Raw genomic sequence first — 19,357 nt, 5'->3', positions numbered from 1 at the left:
TTGAAAGCGGCATAAATGCTTCCAAATGATTGCACATGCGCAGTAGCTAGTATCCCAAACTGTTGTTCTTGTTCCCACCTGTAGAGCGACTAGTCAAAACAAAAATCTTCTGGAAAGTCGAAGTCCTCCTGATATTAAAAAGCAGGCTAACCCAGCACGTAGCTACCGATAACGTTAGCAAAGTTAATTAAAGTGATATTAAACATAACTTTAATGGTCGTAAAGTAAATTTAGTCGCCACGATTCACTATGGAGACCGTTCAAAAGTTCCGTTTTTTCTACAACTTGTTTTGGTCGGTTTTTGTGGAATAGTTGGAATGCTAACGCTGTGTAGAAATATCAGTTAGCTTAGCATTGGACTCACCAACAACACAGAAAGCCCCCAGCCTCTTCTGGGCCCTGTTGGACGGCAGGAGTTTGTTATTTTACTCACTGGTAATAGGCCTCTTTTACATTTCAGCTGCATGTTGTGTTTAACAAAGAAGTAGCTGTTTTTGTGTGTCCTGTAAAACCGCTTAAAACAACACATTTGTATCGCCTGAGAGCTAGTTGACTTGCAGCACAAACTCTAAAAAAATTGAGTTACCAGTCAGTACGTGTGATTGACAGTATTGGAAAAAGTACTCGGAGGTTATACTTAAGTAAAAGTATAAACACTACTGTATAAAAATACTCTGTAAGGCGTACAAATCCTGCATTTTAAATCCTACTTAAGTACAAGTATAAAAGTATTGTCATCAAAATAGACTTGATAATAGTATTTGCGTCTAGATGGATGTATATTAAATTACTGGATTATGTTTATAAATACATTAAATTGTTCTTCACAGCTGTTTAAGGTAGCGCTGATTTGTATAACTGTATATACTGTTGCAGGATGTTCCCCTAAATATATATTATAGTTTATTCATTAGTTTATTCATAATTGGTTTGAGCTCCTAATCTATATATACTACTGCCAAATAAATGTAGTGGACTAAATGCTAAGAATATTGGCTTCCAAATTGTACTGGAGTAGAGGTATAAAATAGCATGAAATAAGGACACTCAAGTAAAGTACTACAACTACCCTAAAGTACAGTACTTGTACTTTACTACATTAAACCACTCTAAAATACATCATTCGTACCACGTCTTATCACATTTTGTCCTGAAGGCAGTTAAATGTTGAAATACTTGTACTTTTGTTATTTTCCACAGGTTCTTTTGACAGCAACACCCTCAAGATGTCTATCCTCGGGTTAAAGAAGAAACAGCCGAAGACTTTTAAAGTCAAAGTTATCACCATGGATGCTGAGATGGAGTTCAGCTGTGAGGTCAGGATTTTTTCGTGCAGTCTTTATACCGAAAGGGTTGCTTTATTCATCTCTGTATCTGGATGGGCTATGTTTTGTTTCATGCAATGTTTAACCATTGACTTTGTGAATCTGTATTTGTAACCATTTATTAGCTGATACAAAATACATTAGACATCTTAGATTTATGGACAAGCTTATTGAAGAATAGCCCAAAACATTCTTGCATATTAGAATACAACTGTTTTGAATTACATCATGAGGTTCTAACACATTTTAATGTGCATAAAAATGACAAGAGTTCAGCTTCTTTCCTCATTTATGTATATGCCTGCCACGTCTTGTCTTGTGATCAACTTAGCTAGAACATGATTGAAACGTTGTAAACATTTGCAAAGGGAAATAATCTCCCTGCCTTTTACTCGATAATATTGATTCGTTTTGATTGTTATTGAAGGCATCCTTTACTTTTCAGGCCCAACTCACCTATACAATACTGAAAAACCCTCACAAATCAGTCACATCAATATCTGACCATGAAGACTAAAGGGATATTCTATTTTAGAAAAAAGAAATCACTTGTTTTTTTGGTTGATTTAAACAGTTGGGAATACAGAGCAGCAGCAACACATTAGCTTTCAGCATCTTAACTCGCATGTCTTTATCACTCTGTTGTTCTCAGGTCAAGTGGCAAGGCAAAGACCTGTTTGACCTGGTGTGTCGCACCGTTGGTCTGAGAGAGACCTGGTTCTTTGGACTCAGGTACACGGTGAAGGACACCTACGCCTGGCTGAAACCAGAGAAACGGGTGAGTGAAGGAGTGAAGTTCAAATGGAGCAATGAGGATTATAGAACAAAACAAATTACAAGATACCAGACGTCATGGGGTTCAAATAGTATCAACAATGCATAGTCAGATTAGAAAGATGAGGCTAACTAGATGAAGGCTATAACAAACATAATTATCCATTTACAGACATGTCGTATTTTGTTTCTATAATGTAAACAATATCCATCCAAACACACAATCCAAAGGTGCCTCTTCAAATTGTTTGTCTTATCTGAAAAACAATCAAAGAAAGTGTTCAGTTTGTAATTATATAAAACAACAAACTTTGCATAAGAAGGAGTTAATGTTGGTCAATTCTCCTTTCTCTCATTCATTGATTGTTCTAATGATTGATGAATTACCGTATTGCTAGCAAGTTATTACATAAATACTGATCATGCACTTCTGGCTAGGACTGCTCGATTATGGCAAAAATCATAATCTCGATTATTTGGGTCAATAATTGATATCACGATTATTGAAAACGATTATCCATTTACTTTGAAAACATCAATTTATTGAAAAAAACAATTTGAACAGTATGTTTTTAACAGTTGATTACTCTGAACGTTAAGTATAACTCAACTGAAAAACCGATCGTTTTATTTCGATTGTGTTGTTTTCAAAATCGTAATTGCGATTTAAAATAGGATTAATTAAGAAGCCCTACTTCTGGCTTTAGTGAGTTTGGTCTGAAATGAAGGTGCTTATTTGTTCTCTAAGGTCTTGGACCAGGAGGTTCCCAAGGACTCGCCCATAACATTTCATTTCCTGGCTAAATTCTTCCCAGAGAAAGTAGAAGAAGAGCTCGTCCAGGAGATAACTCAGCACCTCTTCTTCTTACAGGTAAGCCTTGAAGTGTGTGTGTGTGTGTGTGTGTGTGTGTGTGTGTGTGTGTGTGTGTGTGTGTGTGTGTGTGTGTGTGTGTGTGTGTGTGTGTGTGTGTGTGTGTGTGTGTGTGTGTGTGTGTGTGTGTGTGTGTGTGTGTGTGTGTGTGTGTGTGTGTGTGTGTGTGTGTGTGTGTGTGTGTGTGTGTGTGTGTGTGTGTGTGTGTGTGTGTGTGTGTGTGTGTGTGGTTTAATTAATACATGTTCCACCTACGGAGAACAAGCGCCTATCATGAGCCAATTAAAAAAAAAAAAAAACATTTTTAAAATGAATACATGTTCCTACGTGTCTTCAAATTCTTTTATAGGTCAAAAAGCAGATATTAGATGAAGAGATATTCTGTTCCCCTGAAGCGTCCGTCCTGTTGGCGTCCTATGCCGTCCAGGCCAAGGTAAGAAAGCTTCATGTTCCTACCTTCAGGTATGCTTTTGGCCTGAAGATTAAATGTCATGTTTTGACCAGCTTTGTACAAAGTATCTCTCTGTGTATGGACCGCACAGAATATACGGCGCACTTTAATAAGACTTAAAAAGTATTCAAATCATTTTCTCCCTTCTGGGTACCGTCTTTTGTCTTCATGAGAAAACGGCAGGAGATCAGATCAATGTGTTTTTGCAAACAATCAATATTTTTTTCAGTTAGAGTTACATATAGTTTGCTAATATGCAAAAGTAACGTCCACATCTTTTTTTAATTGTTCTCGTTTCCACCCCTTTATTCTCAATCACAGTATGGGGACTATGACCCAAGTTTCCATAAGCCGGGCTTCCTCGCACAAGATGAACTTTTGCCCAAAAGAGTAAGTGCACATTTCAAATTGTTGTTATTTGTTGTTATTATCTGCTTAATATACCTAATTGGTAGATCAAGGACACATTGTTTGTTTGTGTGTATGCAGTACATAATGTGTATTCGTCTGATCCTGTAGGTTTTGATGCAATACCAAATGACGGCGGACATGTGGGAGGAGAAGATCACGGCTTGGTACGCCGAGCACAGAGGCATCGCCAGGTAGGACCCACCCGGGGGGGTTTCTGAAATTCAGCATGTAGAGAGAAATGAGCCCCTGCACAGAGACAGTTTTCCTGAATACAGAAGTTAAAATGAGATAAATTCCCTTCTTTATTTTTACATCGTCCATACAGGGATGAGGCTGAGATGGAATACCTTAAAATCGCTCAGGACCTTGAGATGTACGGTGTCAGCTACTTCGCCATCACTGTGAGTGTTATTATGGTGCCTTTTATGGTATTTACAAAAAAGATATATACATCACCTTTACTGTTACTGTTGTTTCAATTCACAGCAAAATAAGAGGGACACAGACCTGCTACTCGGAGTGGATGCTCAGGGTCTCCACATCTACAGCCCCAACAGCAAACTCAACCCCAACAAATCCTTCCCCTGGAGCGGCATCCGCAACATCTCTTACAGCGAGAAGGAGGTAAATGCAGCGGACTGTCTTTTCCGGTCTTTCATCGAGCGTTTTTCTGTCACATCCCTCTCAATTTAGAAAAGCGGGAAAATGGGGGTATGAATATGGTGTGGAAACATCAAGTGGGCTTGGTTAACTGTATTGAAATTGCAAATCCATACATGATTTGTTCTCTTACTATAGATACAATTTACAACACAACTGCCAAGAAATCCTTTTTAACCCCATTGACACAACACTTCTTTACCGTTGTAAAGGCATGAAAGCTGTGCTGTATGTCCAAACAATGCTCACTTTTTCTTTCGGTTAGCTTTCATTTTTTCATTAGCTCGATGTCGGCACAAAAATCTAAAGTGTGGCTGCATACGACTGCCAGTCTGAATGGTGGGGCCTGTAACCACTGCACGGTTTCTTTCTGGGAAAGGCGGCAACACATCCAACCTCTCAAAACATTTGCTACTGTCACATAAAATCAGAGTACAGGAATGTACAGTCTTCAAGCCCGTGTTGTCAAACGTGTTTTTCATTGTTTGTTCAGTACTAAAAGGTTGAAGTCCCACAATTAATTGTAATATTCATTTGACATGTTTCAGGGGGTCCGCGGGGTCTTAAAAAGTATTAAAAGTTGATAAATAAATTTAGCGAAAATTAAGGCTATTAAACGGCATTTTCCAAGGTATTACATTTTGTAGCTTGTTTTCAATAAGTATATAAATGGTCCAAAGAGGTTGTATTCTACAGTCTGCCTGAATGTAATCATTACGTAGGTGTGTAGTGTGATTCTGTGTAGTTTATTTATGGCATCCCGTTGGATGTGACGTCATCTGAACAGGACATCGCACGCTCACTGCTTGATAGCACGCGAAGATCCGTTTACGCCGGTTGTTAAACAACATCGTTATGGGGGAATGCAAGTTTGCGTCCAAATGGTTGGAAGAGAAGGAGGAAGGACAATCAATACTGTATATAGTAAATGTGAGGTAATGTGTGTCGCCAATGTAACCGGTTAAAACTAGAAGTGGCGATGAGGTCTTAAAAGGGATTACATTTGACTTCAGGATTCCTGCATATACCCTGTGTTAACTACAGTATATCATAAAGCGCTTCAATTTTTCCCTTATGCAACATGAAAGTATCACGATATGTATCTGTCGAGTATCGGTATCGTTCAGTGGTATCGGTATCGTAAAAAAGTCAACGATATGCATCCCTATGTCCAAACAATGCTCACTTTTTCACTTTCCCATGTTGCAGTTCACCATCAAACCCTTGGATAAGAAGAAAGATGTTTTCAAGTTCTACTCCTCTCAACTGCGTGTCAACAAGCTGGTTGGTCTGCCTCTTTCTGAATGTTCCACTATAATACGTTTAGAGCTATATGAAGTTAGGGTACCACTTTACAATAAGACTACCCTTATAAAGGATTCGTAATTAGGTTATGAATTAGGTTGTAAACACTTTATTTAGTCAACACAGGCTCACTATTTGGCATGAAGCCTTATATTGGCTACTTAGCGAGAATCAACTCAGTGAACAACAGATACCAAGGATGCTGGCTGATGAAGAAGACGAAGTAAGCTAAGTAGCCAATATAAGACTATTTGGCAAGCAACCGGTCACAGTTACCCTTTTTATCTCTTATAAAAGCTCATTAATGACTTCTAAAGTGTTCACAACCTAATTAATAAATGAACTACAAACTATTCGTCAACCCTTTATAAGGGCAGCTTTATTGTAAAGTGGTACCGAAGTTAGATATTTACTGTCTGGTCCCTCCTGTGTCTTCAGATCCTGCAGTTGTGCATTGGTAATCACGATCTATTCATGAGGAGGAGGAAGGTGGACTCCATTGAAGTGCAACAGATGAAGGCTCAAGCGAAAGAAGAGAAGGCCCGCAAGAAGGTCAGTGCTCCCAGCTTCACGCGAGCAATAAGAAAAACATTGTTCACAGTATGAAGGGTTGCTGGTGTAAACCTTTTTGAACTGGTGGTAAACTATTATTACCACTAGATGTCACACTTGACTCAGCAGCTGCCCATCCCTTCTTTTCTTGTACATGATATCTCCTCTATGTTTTGATTTAAAGATCCAAGATGGTGGTACTCGCAGACTAATTACATTACATTGCATTTAGCTGACGCTTTTATCCAAAGCGACTTACAATAAGTACATTCGACCAGGAAGATACAACCTTGAAGAAAACCGAATCATATAAGTACATCAGGTTTCATAGAGCCAAACATTTCAAGTGCTACTCAACTGGCTTTAGATAAGCCAGCCCTTTATTAGTCTATAAGTGCTTTGTTAGTATTTATATCGCTCGAAGTGGAGTCTAAAGAGATGAGTTTTCAGTCTGCGCCGGAAGATGTGTAAGCTATCTGCTGTCCTGATTTCAATGGGGAGCTCATTCCACCATTTTGGAGCCAGGATAGCAAACCCACGAGTTTCTGCTGATGGGAACTTGGGTCCCCCTCGCAGTGCAGGTGCAGCGAGCCGTATGGCCGATGCCGAGCGGACAATCTTATACAATTCAAAATGTTCATAGTGTTGTATTTCACTTTAATTAGAGTTTTAGTAGGACACAACGGGCTGCAGGTGAATCCACATTTGAATCATCCTGTCATTTTGCTTGTAGTGTAAAACAAGTTGGATTTGAGACACAAACGTTGCTTCTTATGCGTCTGCCATTTGTAATATCTGTATCTGTTTGTATCAAAATCACAAATACCTGTTAGCCCTTTTTTATCAAATCAGACGCGTTAAGGCTTTTACACTGAACCAGTAAAACCAGAAATTGATCCAACTCTATAAACACACCATGCATACATATAGAAACTACAGTTTGATTTATCATCACTGATCAAGCTTGGTTCTCTTTGCTTACATTACTGAGTTTCTTGGCATCAATTTAGATGGAGCGGCAAATCCTGGCACGGGAAAAACAGATGAGAGAAGAAGCAGAACGGGCAAAAGAGGAGATGGAGAGAAGACTCTTCCAGCTGCAGGACGAGGCGCGGCTGTCCAACGAGGCTCTGGTGAGGGCTTCATGCTCCACATGAAAGAACTGTTGAAACTGCTCGGCTTTCTTGATGAACTCCCGTTTGGCTAACAAGCTTTAAAAACCTTCTTGTTAACTGGATACCATTGCGAAGCCTAATGTCTCCATCATTCCTAATAATGGCTATTTAAATGTTCCAATGTATTTTCTCCAGCTTCGCTCTGAGGAGACGGCGGACCTGCTGGCAGAAAAGGCTCAGATTGCAGAGGAGGAGGCCACGCTTCTGGCCCACAAAGCTGCAGAAGCTGAGCAGGACAGGCAGAGGTTAGAGGTCACGGCCATGAAGACCAAGGAGGAGAAGCGGCTGATGGAGCAGAAGATGAGGGAGGCCGAGCAGCTGGCCGTCAAACTGGTGGAGCAGTCTGAGCGGAGGTCCTTAGATTTAATAACTTCCATCTTTTCTAAGTTCCATTTCTCTTATTTTTCAATCAAAATACATAAATAGTTACCATTTAGGTAAATCTGCATTCTTCTGCTTGTAATACCCTCTAGTGCAGGGAGGGGCAAATGTGGGCCCGTGTAGCTGTGACGTTAAGTTGCCGCTTGCCTTTACAAGCTTCAAAGTTGCATTATCATCTGAATTTAGCGAAACAAGTTTAATATTCTAAAAACCAAGACTTTGTTTATTTGAAATCAGATGAAAACAAACTGTCACGGACCCTGCCGTGTTATCTATGATTACGATACGCTTTTCATTCATCATTTCAGCGGGAGGGAGGGGGAGCGGCGCTGAGGAACAGGGGTCTGTGTTGACATTCCCCTTATTGGGCGTCGGCAGAGACAGGCTACAAGTGTCTTAGCTAGGTTCAAGTTAGACAACTAATGTCTGGGTTAGTGTTCATGAATCCATGTTTATGTCATCTTAATGGTTCATCTCAATGCACACACACTTTCCGTGCTTTCAAATCGTTTTATTCCACTGTTAAATAACCTGTTCAATACAAACATGCCACTTGTAAAAATGAAATAACATTTCTGTGAACTGATATTTGTTTAGTGAGCTTATTCGAGGATGTTCCCTGAAAGATTGTAAAATGTCAAAATCAGACTTAATTTGTTAATAATTACATACAATGTGTGTGTGTGTGTGTGTGTGTGTGTGTGTGTGTGTGTGTGTGTGTGTGTGTGTGTGTGTGTGTGTGTGTGTGTGTGTGTGTGTGTGTGTGTGTGTGTGTGTGTGTGTGTGTGTGTGTGTGTGTGTGTGTGTGTGTGTGTGTGTTCCAAGTGAAGCTGCGGCCCCCTGGTGGCCAGTACATACACTATGTGGCCCCCACCACCATCCAAGTTGCCCATCCCTGTGTTTGTTAGTAACAGTGTCTTCCTTCAGCCTTGACCTAATCAAAGCTCTGGTTCCAGATTGAAGGAGTCCGACCACCTGAAGCAGGACCTGACGGAGGCGAAGGACGCCGAGCGGAGAGCGAAGCAGAAGCTGCTGGAGATCACCAAAACAACATATCCTGTGAGGCGATGATCATACTGCGGCGCTTTGTGACGAATCCAAGTTAATACAGTGCAAATGTTTTATTAGCTACGGCCATTTATCTATCTATATAATATACTTTTGACACTATGAAGCCTGACTCTGTGACCGTTAGTGCATTTAGAAATTTTAGAGGATTACTGTTGTTGTTAAAGCCCCCAATGTAAAGCACAACATGAGCTGTTGTCAACATTTTGGACAGAGAAATACATACAAGGGTTTTGGATTTAGTTGGAAAGGAATAGGTACAATAAAAAAAGTTTCATTTGATTTTGTCACCAAGTATTTGCAGTAGTTAAAATAATTTGTATAATGTATCACTTTCCATTCCCTGCCATGGTGTGTAAACAGACTGTAATGTAGTAGTGAAAACACATTACAGTACTCATTTGACACATGTTTGCTTTCCTTTAGCTCATAGCAGCCTACTCTGCTCCCCCTGCCCCCCTCCCTCCTCCTGAAGCTGCCGACTTTTCCTACGAATCAACGTCCACACGTCTGGACTTCAAAGACTCTGACATGAAAAGGCTGTCCATGGAGATCGAGAGAGAGAGGTGAGTTGACATCCTGTCGAGGAAACCCTTTAGAAAGACCGTCCAGATCTGTGTGTGATGCCTTGTGATGCATGAATGCAGGCTGGAGTACATGGAGAAGAGCAAACACCTGCAGGACCAGCTGAAGGAGCTGAAGACGGAGATCGAGTCTCTGAAGATGGAGGAGCAGCAGCAGCAGCAGGCCGGCGTCTACACCCTGCGCCACGAGGCCCGCGGGTACAACCAGGAGCCGGTCTACCTACCTCAGAGCAACGTACGTATCAGCACTTCAGATTACGCTCGGCTGTAATTAATATTACTAATATTTCTTAGTTCTGCTGAAGATGGTTTACCTGTCAGTATGTCTAATAGAGTGAAATAGCTTAAATACTTGATCATGTCTCCCCCTGTGTACCATTTCATAATGCTGGGCTCCATGGCAACACTAGGCTTCCTATTTGCATTACTCTAAGCATATCCAAAGAATAATTGATCGTCTTTTAATGGAATCGGAAAGTTATTTCATTATTTATCGTGACACACAATCATGTCATCTTGATTAGTAATGGTGAGTCAATGTGATTAACAAACATTGTTTATACGGATATTTGTATTTATTGATATACTTATGGAGATATTCAATTACTTATACAATTATAAAATCATTTTGTATATAATATTTTTACAGTTGTATCCCATTTGGTAATAGAGAGAGAAAATTCATGATAGCAGGTTTATTTTTTAACAATGTCAAATACCCTATCATAATTGCTTTTATATCCGCACACTTTCTCCTCTATACTTTAATAAACAGATATTCTTTGAGCCAAAAGAGCCACCAGTTTAAAGACAACCTGTTTTGAATATTTAAATATGTATTTCCCAGCTGATTTAAGATGTGTAGCATATGAAGCACTGTTGTATTCATTTAATCAGTATTGGTGTTTACTTAACTGTGCCAATACTTCTTCTCGTTGTATCACTAAAAACATTTCTTCACCGGTTTATTCCACGTTTTCTCTTTTTAAAAAACGTCTCTTGTCTTGCAGCGAAACTCTGCGTACATGTCTCAGATGGCTTACTTTGAAGAAGTGTGATCGAGTCCTGCACGAAACGCAACGTGGGCCCAGCTGTTGTGACTTTTGACCTGACTGAAACAAACACACACTCGCACACATCATGACTGTGCTTTGGGAAGACCGTAAATCTGTACCGACAACCAACAGCCACTAGTTGCTACCACCTTCCACACTGCAGCACCTTCTTCCTTTATAAAGTGTTTCTGACACTGATTCAAGACGTGGTGCTGAAGACGGTTGCATGTTGCTGTGTCGAGTTGCTGATGTTGTTTTGTGGTTTTTAAGGGATGCTTAGCTGTGAGATGGTCAGATATCATATCATAACTTCATGACACGTTTTCAAATAATGCCTTAACAACATTTTAGGGCAGGGATTGAGGTTCAAATTCATTGTAAACAAGGCTCTAGGCCAGTTCCTCCATTAGTCGCCATTGGATAAACACTGAAAATTAACATGTGTAAAAAAATATTTTGTAAATACGGTCACTTTCTTTCAAACTAGCAAAGTGTTTCTCAAACGTGGGAAAAAAAATGACCTGAAAGAACCCCAAATTTCAAATTACACATTTCACAATTTTTGTTTTATTAGTTTTCAACAGTAAAAAAAACAGTAAGGATAACTCTTGATTATTGATAACTTAAGGTGTAAATGAAAACAATCTTGCTCATAAAAGTTATTTGTAAAAATAGTAATCACAACTCACAGAAAGGTCTGAGAAGCGGACGTGTGCAGCAGGGACAGTTTCTAGAGGAGACACTCCATCAAATGTTAAATGCAGTGTTGATCTTTGTTTTGGTGGTTTTGTTTGCTTTTTTAGTTTTTGAGCTGCCTTTACACACAGGTGCCTTTTTATTGTTTCCAGTGCATCAACGAATAGTAATGTAGAACAAAGCTTGCCATTTGAACTTTGTATCTTTTGTATCAAGACTGTTGATGTGCCTTGAACTTTATTTGTTACTATTATGATAAGAGTTACTAAGGTTTGTATTTGCTATCATTGTGCTTATGTGTCTTAGCATTGGGGTTGCCTTCGAGCCCGGGCTGGATATCATATCCTGACTTTTTGACCTTCTGGTTTTCTTTTATTTCCTCAGCTGGTGTACTTCTCAGGGTATTGGAGACAATCAGATATGTGCTTCCCCTGAGATAAACAGCCTTTTTTCCAATATTGCTAATGGATTGAAACAGGCTATTAACATTTAGCTTGGTTAAATCTAAGTAGAGATTTTAGACATGTTGAGATGGGTAACTTTTCTTACACTAAAGTCCTCATTATATTATTAAAAAGGGAGAGGCTGGATGCCAAATGTACAGCCAGAGGTTCTGGGTGTTTATTTTAGATCGACATCATTATGGACCTAACGGAGACAATTGATTGGTTCATTATTGCCCTCATGGTTGGGTTATTAGGCTGACCTTGGTCCTGTGTAAACCGTATTGTGTAAAATGTCCCAGTGAAAGTGTTCTTTTTGTATTTCATCAACACATTTCTTAAGTGCTTTAATTTGCATCTTCAACCTTATTTATTTGTGCTATAAATCCTTAAATAACATCACATGTTTTCTTTGTGGAGGAATTAAATGTTTGTTTTTGTTTTTCCAGACGTGGATTTTACTGCTACTTACTACTACAAAGCGAGTGCTAAAAAAATATTTGACACACAAAACAATATTGTACCTATGGTTTACGTTGAAGTGATTACTATGTAACAATTTCACAAAGTTCTGTCAATGACCTATTTCATTTATCAAGTTGTTTTTGGTGTATATCATTTCAATACAACCGTGGTCATACAACATGCTTTTGTTTTGCCTGATGTTTGTTATTAGAGGTTGTCCATAGATAATCATTTGATCATCATTGCTTTCTACAGTAAAATGTCATTAGCCGCGGAGCGAAGAACCCATCAAGGCTGAAAAAGTATATTATTTGAATTTATAGGATTTTATTGAATGTGTAATCTGCATTTGAGTGTGCATCCAAACACACATAATTTAAGAGAATCTATTGTCTGTTCAGCTTACCTAAATTCTATCCAGCATTATTGGAAATGTGTACAAAATGTCATGAATCAGCCTTTTTACTACAGAGAATTACTACTAAACACTTTATGCTTACTAGGATGTTTTTAGAAGAACTGCCATCATTTAGGACTGAAGGATTTACATTTACTGGAGGTATTACAGGTCTTTGCAAGACATTCAAACCCCTTTACAACCCTCAATGGCATGAGTTCACTATTTAAGCAAAATGGTCCAGACCCGAAAAGTATTTCTAAAATAGCAAAAATCCTTCGACAAGCCCTGCTGGACTCCAAAAAGGAAAACAAGAAGCTGGTTGCAGAAAATGCTTCTCTGAGAGAACAGACTGTAAGCAAGGAGCTCACCTGGGAGGAAGAGAAAAGGAAGTGTAAGGCAAGAAAAATACGTTGACAGCCTGGTGAAGAGTCCACAAGAGCCAGTCAAAAACAGTTAGAAGAAAACAAGTAAAGAAAAAGAGATGGAAGTCTGCTCCTTGAGGAAAGTTTGCACTGCCAGAAAATGGAGACCGAGAAGGTAAAAAGAATCCTGGAAGGAACAGCACCATCAGCTCAATGAGATGAAACCCTCCTTTGACAAAGCTGTGATGGAGTTAAAGAAAGAGAGAGAAAGCAGGGGGCTTGTCACAGAGAATGAAGAAGCTGCCAGTCCGGAGAATCTGCAGCAGGACTCTGAGAGGAAGAGGAGCAGGATCATCCAGGAGAAGGAGGAGGCCATCACCAGTGACAGAAAGGGCGTGATGGCACTGGAAGAGGAACATCTGGAGGAGACCCGCCAGAGAGAGACAGAGTGGCAGACACAACACAAAGTCCTCGAGGGTCAGATCGAGTGTGAGCTGGCAACAAAGGAGACCCTTAAGACATCTGAGCAGAAACAGAGCAGAGAGGTGGAGGAGAAGTGGCTCAACAAGGAAGAGGAGTGGCTCAACAAGGAGAGGGAGATGAGGGACGAGATGCAGCGCCTGAACCAGAGAAATGCTCAACTGCAGGTACGCCTCATCAGCTGATCATTCTGGTTTACATCATAACATGTTTATTTGAAACAATTAATTAAATATGAAGTCTTTCGAAGAGAAAATACTTATATTCTGACTATCTTTTAAGGAACTTGCCTTCAAAACTGAGGGAGAAGGCTCAGATGAAGGAGGAAGGCAAGGGAAGGAGGTTAATGCAGGGGAGAGAAGGAAACTAGTCATATTCTCCTCTCCTATCACCCTGTGACGACTTCGTCACTATGGACTGACGGCTTTGGGCCGGGTGATATTGCACTTTATTAGTGTGATTGTACAGTACAGTTAACATTGCGTATACACATAATTTATACTAATTATTGAAGTAGTGTTTTTTTAACTGATTAAACCGTATTTATTGAGATGTCGTCTGGATGCTGGGATAAGGATGACAGCGGTTGAGAGTAATCAGGGTGCAAATAATATGTTGAATGTCTGTGGCTGATGATTGTGTGCACCTGGGGCCCTGGGTTGTCTCCTTCCCCCTCACATGTGTTTAATTGCTCCCCCTCACCTGTGTTTAATTGCTCCCCCTCACCTGTGTTTAATTGCTCCCCCTCACCTGTGTTTAATTAGTCTGTGTATTTAAGTGCTGTTTCTTGTTGAGTGGGTGTGTGAGAGATCATGCTGGCTGCAGGCTGGGCTCACGTGAACAGCAGCAAGATTGAGGCTGTGTGTGAACTTTGTGCATATTGTTTTAATAAATGCCCACCCCGGGTTATATTTTTGGACGTTCTGCCTCTGCCTCCTTGCTTGGGCCGCTCAACGGTCAGTCTCACAATTGGTGTCAGAAGTGGGATTTGAACCCACGCCTCCATGTTTCACCCCGTACCTCCACTCCTTCTAACCCATCAGAAACAATCTTGCTCCTAAACATAATTGAATGTCAAAAGAAAAAAATCTACGCTTTTTTGTCTTTGTTAGTACAGAGAACATTTGAAAGGGATTGCAGACTGAATGAATTACTATTTTGTGCAGACCATGAAGTACTTCAGTGATAAGGCATGGCCTTGAAAAATGTATTTCATACATATTTAACATGTCAGTCATATCCTGATTCAAGTTTGACATTCATTTCATTTCTCAATTCCGACATTGCTCACTCAATTACTCGATTACATGAATGAGTCTGCTGTTTGCCAACAATGTACCTACGTACCATACTTCCTTTGCCCTTCACGTGGTGGCATCTCACTTTTGTGACAAGGTGTGTTAAAAGAGCTGAAATGAGATGGACTGAAATAGATTTTTCCTATTACCGAGTCACTTTAAGGGCCTTCTGCTGCCTTAGCTGTCTCAGTAGCGAGGCTGGATCTGCTTGGATGAGATTATGATTACACACAGAAAATGAATTTCAAAGAACTGAAGAGTGCAGGAGATAAGTGGAAGGAGAGGGTTTCCCTCGCAGGGACTCATAACAGCAGGATGTCCAGCAGCCACAGGAATATCAGATTCTGAGGAATGAGTATCATTCACAGAGTTCATTTTCTCTGGAGATGAGTTTCTCTCTCACTATGGAAAGACTGTTACTCCCATCTGTTTCAGCTGCAATCTGTCCCATGGCATTTAGCGCACAGATTAGAGTAATACGAAAAGGGGCAGAGGTACATTTAGAGCCGGTGAATTGCATTCTATGCAGTGCTGACTGGAGAGGAAGGCTGCAAAGACATAAAGGAGGGGAATCACGTCCTACACAGAGAGAAAGGGAGAACGTGCTTTTGAAGGGTTTTGCTGTGAAGGCATTTAAAGAAGTGAAATAATTGGATCCTTGAGGCCTCGTCTAAACTCAAATGAATGCGAAAATGCAAAACCCCATTGTTTCAACGAGTGTATGTGGAGAAGGTGAAGTCGGGTGATAGCGGGATGTCATCAAATAAAATCACAACCACAGGGTTTTAATATGTTTTCTTCAACACAACACCATGCATTCAATACACACAGAATTAGGACACTTCTGCAGAATTGTATCCTGGGAAGAAGCCAAGTTACGCACTGGCACCAGGGGATACGCACTGTATTGTTCTTCAGAGATATTGATCCTTTCATGGCTATTCTCCTCCAGCGCAGATGAAAGAAAGCTGTTTCCCTGCTTGATATCGCCCCAGTGAACTTGGCGAGGAATGAATGAATGCCTGAGAAAGAAAAGAACAGTTGAATGTAATCCGATGACCTGCTCTTAATGCAATCGGGCTATGGTTTGAGGAACAATAGGACAAGAATGGGCAGGCTTATCTTCACTCATCCTCATTCTGTTTATGGTAATTGACTGGAGCTGAGATTATTTGGCCAATATTTTATTCAAATTTGTTGCAGTTAATTTATGATTGTATAGTTTGAGGGAAATGTGTGATTAGTGCCGGATGAGATATATTGAAAACAAAGTCAAACATATGGAGCCATATCTATAGAAAAATTGAATTTCAGGAAATATAGGATACGTTTGAGCTCAGGGGTACGATGTTCTGTATTATAGGGATTTAAATATTTACACATTCTTGGAAATGTTTTATTCATTTTTTTTGAAAGATTGACACCACTGTTGTGCATTGAGTAAATCTCTGGAGAATGGAGGTGCTTAGCTCAGGATAATCTCTTTTATGGGGAGTTAAGTGCTGTAACTATTTTTGTTAGTTTGGATATGACTCTCACTGTAAAGCAAGTTCTTTCCAATGTACAGTTGAATCTTGTACTGATGGTGTACCGGTACAGTATGTAAAAGCTGTGAGCAAATCATAAATTGTTGTTTTGCATACATATTCCACCACCTTGGCACAATGTCAATAGACTAATGCTTGTTCGATTGTTCGTGTGTGTGTGTGTGTGTGTTCGAGTTCGAAAATGGTCTGTACCTGGCAAGGTCAATGCTGCACATCAGTCATCTCGACCGGCGGGGGTTTCTTTTATCAGTCAAACTCTGGTGACAGGCGACTGCACAGAACAAATGGTAGATTCCCACTGACTGTTATATCTACAGGGCTTGTTTCAATGTGATTTATGCATGTGACTGTGTGTGACTGTGTGTGTGTGTGTGTGTGTGTGTGTGTGTGTGTGTGTGTGTGTGTGTGTGTGTGTGTGTGTGTGTGTGTGTGTGTGTGTGTGTGTGTGTGTGTGTGTGTGTGTGTGTGTGTGTGTGTGTGTGTGTGTGTGTGTGTGTGTGTGTGTGTGTGTGTGTGTGTGTGTGTTTATTTAATCCGGTTGCTTCTTTGTTTGTCAAGACAGCTAGGTATTTCTGTCCCTATACTGTAACCGCTGTGCAGCCTCAGGAGTGGTTAGCCAGGAAGAAAAATAAGAACTTCACATTTTATAATATATGCTTTCCACTTGAAGTAACGCAGTGAGAATAGCAGATTCTTTTATTTGTGTTCAAACATGTCATTACAAAGGCTTTCTGGTGCAACTGGCAGAAAGAGTGGCTTCTTCGCTTGATGAATGTTGTCAATGAGATGTAAATCCATGCAGAGAAGGGAGCACGACAACACACACACACACCATTACAGCTCAACTTTCTTTTTTGTCTAAACATGCATGCATTTGCTGAGAAACTGCAACGTGAAAATGTCTTTCTTCTTGATCAGTCGCTCAGTGATTCATACATTACGCGGCCGTCGGCTGAGAGCTGTCTGCGCGACCCTGAGCACAAATTGAATCAAGCCAATCATCCTCATCAGATCTAATCATCCTGCAGTAGAGGTATTCCATGTGCGGCTATATTTGTAAGAATTTTATTCCAAAACATGATTTATCCATTTCATCCATAAAATATATCTTAACCAAACGTTCCCAGGTGACTCTGTGGGATGGGTTAATGGAATTGAATATGTCAATATTGTTCTGATGAAGGGAATCCGAGTGAGAGTGATTTTCACAGGCAGTTTCAAGAGGCAGCATTAGTGGGGCAGAGGATTTAGTCACATGCTTTATTTGAATGTTTTTCACATTTTGTGTTTACCCCGATATCAACTTTTCCAACAACTTTTTTTTTACACAGATTGTAGCGTCCCCAGCTGAATAATGGTCTAACTCTAAAACGGATGGTATCCTTTTATTGTACACACTTGCATGTATACATTAATTGTCAAGTACCAACGTAAGAGCTAAGAAAAGAAAGAAAACACAATAATTAGCCACCATCTCACAGATAAAACATCTCCATTCCTTTTAGAGCAGTTTTGCTAATACAAAAGCGTGAACTCAAAACTCTGCAAAACTACGAAATAACACCACATAATATCAATACACATATTAATTAAAGTAATAACAAACCTTGTGCCCCTATCAGCAAGGTGCTAAAAACCTAACGTAACTAATTATCTTTAGTTAATTTCTCCGTCATTCATCCGTCACGTGTTTACAATCCTCCGTTCTCTATTCACTTCCGGCAAAAGTCCCTTCAAAATAAAAGTCCGGATCTTATAACTATCAAAATATAACCACCTCTACAAAAGGTTAAACCATAGACTGTACATATGGGGTTAAACATATTAAAGGTCATTTACACAGATATTTTGCAAATCTTTGACCAACTACACTGGATTAGACGAGCAATTGTGTTGCCCAACTTTTATGATTTAACTTTTTATGCATAGTTATGAGGCTGACATGATGTAGTCTGGCCTATGCCTTAGATTAGATTAGATTTACTGTCCCCATGGGGAAATTTGTTTTCACAGCACTGTACATAGTATACATACAATATACAATAACACAGACAACAGATGGTGACACACATGGCCGTTACATAGCGAGGCCTGTTATTTAAGGCAGACATTCTTTTTTTCAAAGCGAGGAGGATTGGTTGGATAATGCTTTGATACAGTAGTAGGAGAAGAGGGGGGGGGGGGGGGGGGGGACATAGAGTCCTTTAAGTTTTCGGATGACAGATAATCTTTGTTGGCTCCTTTTGAAATTGTCAGTGGTGTGTTGCCTGAAATTAATTGTATTGTCCAGTGTTACTCCAAGACATTTAAAGCTGTCAACTGTTTGAAGTGTTTGGTTATTGATAATGATGGGGTGCTGTGGTTTGGGGGGACCAATAATGATTTCTTTATTTTTACTGACTTTGAGGTGGAGATTGTTGTCCTCACACCATTTGGTGAAGTGTGTGATGGTTTTGTGGTAATCCAGGACGTTAGCCTCCCATCCCCTTGGGGAACAACCTTTGTGATTCAGTACATGCCCTTGAGGCAACACCACAGTAACATATTTACAACAAATTACCCTACATAACAAAGCCATGCGGTCACAGTCACCTTTCAATGATCAGAGGTCACTGTATTCTGCTTTGCCACGCAGATCTTGTCAAGGTGATGGCTTTGTCAAATTAGATATTGATCTTAAGTGTTTGTGAGCTTATGTGTGGGTAGACCTCTGGTTTTCTGGTCTCCACGTAATCTGTTTAACTAAAAGCCCCATAGTATCTGTGAACTGGAGGTCATTCTTTTATATCAAGATCCTCAGGGCATGTGAGTAGTAAGCCAGCAGCTTGTTTAATATGAGACGTCTTCTCTCTTCTTTAAATATGTGTGTGTGATGCATACTACAAATATGAGTGGATCGATTTTCCTTCATGTGGACAGGCCCTGAATGTGAAAGTTGAATCTATAATGCGGCTCTCAAACATGAAGTGACACTGTTGATTTGACGATGGATCAATAAGACATGATTCAGTCAACCAGGAGATAATGAGGCAGCTCAAACACCGACAGCATCAC

General features: G+C 40.0%; 2 protein-coding genes across 2 annotated transcripts in view; both read left to right on the top strand.

Annotated features, from left to right (window-relative positions):
* The first annotated feature begins 77 nt into the window (after positions 1-77).
* nf2b (NF2, moesin-ezrin-radixin like (MERLIN) tumor suppressor b) lies at positions 78-12,396 on the top strand. Its single transcript, XM_079651182.1, has 17 exons — positions 78-435; positions 1,201-1,316; positions 1,978-2,103; positions 2,848-2,970; positions 3,320-3,403; positions 3,743-3,811; positions 3,941-4,023; positions 4,158-4,233; positions 4,319-4,456; positions 5,702-5,776; positions 6,236-6,349; positions 7,360-7,482; positions 7,660-7,877; positions 8,862-8,964; positions 9,400-9,539; positions 9,621-9,792; positions 10,568-12,396. The coding sequence occupies exons 2-17, from the start codon at positions 1,227-1,229 to the stop codon at positions 10,613-10,615; spliced, it is 1,782 nt and encodes a 593-aa protein (XP_079507308.1). The 5' UTR covers positions 78-435; positions 1,201-1,226; the 3' UTR covers positions 10,616-12,396.
* A 485-nt stretch (positions 12,397-12,881) lies between these two features.
* The window catches only part of caln2 (calneuron 2), a 49,342-nt gene continuing 42,866 nt past the window's right edge, over positions 12,882-19,357 (top strand). Inside the window, exon 1 of the mRNA XM_079649755.1 lies at positions 12,882-13,625. Within this exon, the coding sequence (XP_079505881.1) occupies positions 13,612-13,625 (14 nt within the window). The 5' untranslated portion in view covers positions 12,882-13,611. The remainder of the gene's footprint in view (positions 13,626-19,357) is intronic.

The sequence above is a fragment of the Notothenia rossii genome, assembly GCF_949606895.1.
Source record: "Notothenia rossii genome assembly, chromosome: 9".
Taxonomy (NCBI): Eukaryota; Metazoa; Chordata; class Actinopteri; order Perciformes; family Nototheniidae; genus Notothenia; species Notothenia rossii.
This window is presented reverse-complemented; position numbering and strand designations above follow the sequence as displayed.

Excerpts from the sequence above, each read along its gene's own strand:
- nf2b (XM_079651182.1), top strand. The coding sequence starts at position 1,227 with ATGTCTATCCTCGGGTTAAAGAAGAAACAGCCGAAGACTTTTAAAGTC. Across the intron at positions 5,777-6,235 it reads AACTGCGTGTCAACAAGCTG|ATCCTGCAGTTGTGCATTGG; the intron begins GTTGGTCTGCCT and ends CTGTGTCTTCAG. Across the intron at positions 7,878-8,861 it reads GTGGAGCAGTCTGAGCGGAG|ATTGAAGGAGTCCGACCACC; the intron begins GTCCTTAGATTT and ends CTCTGGTTCCAG.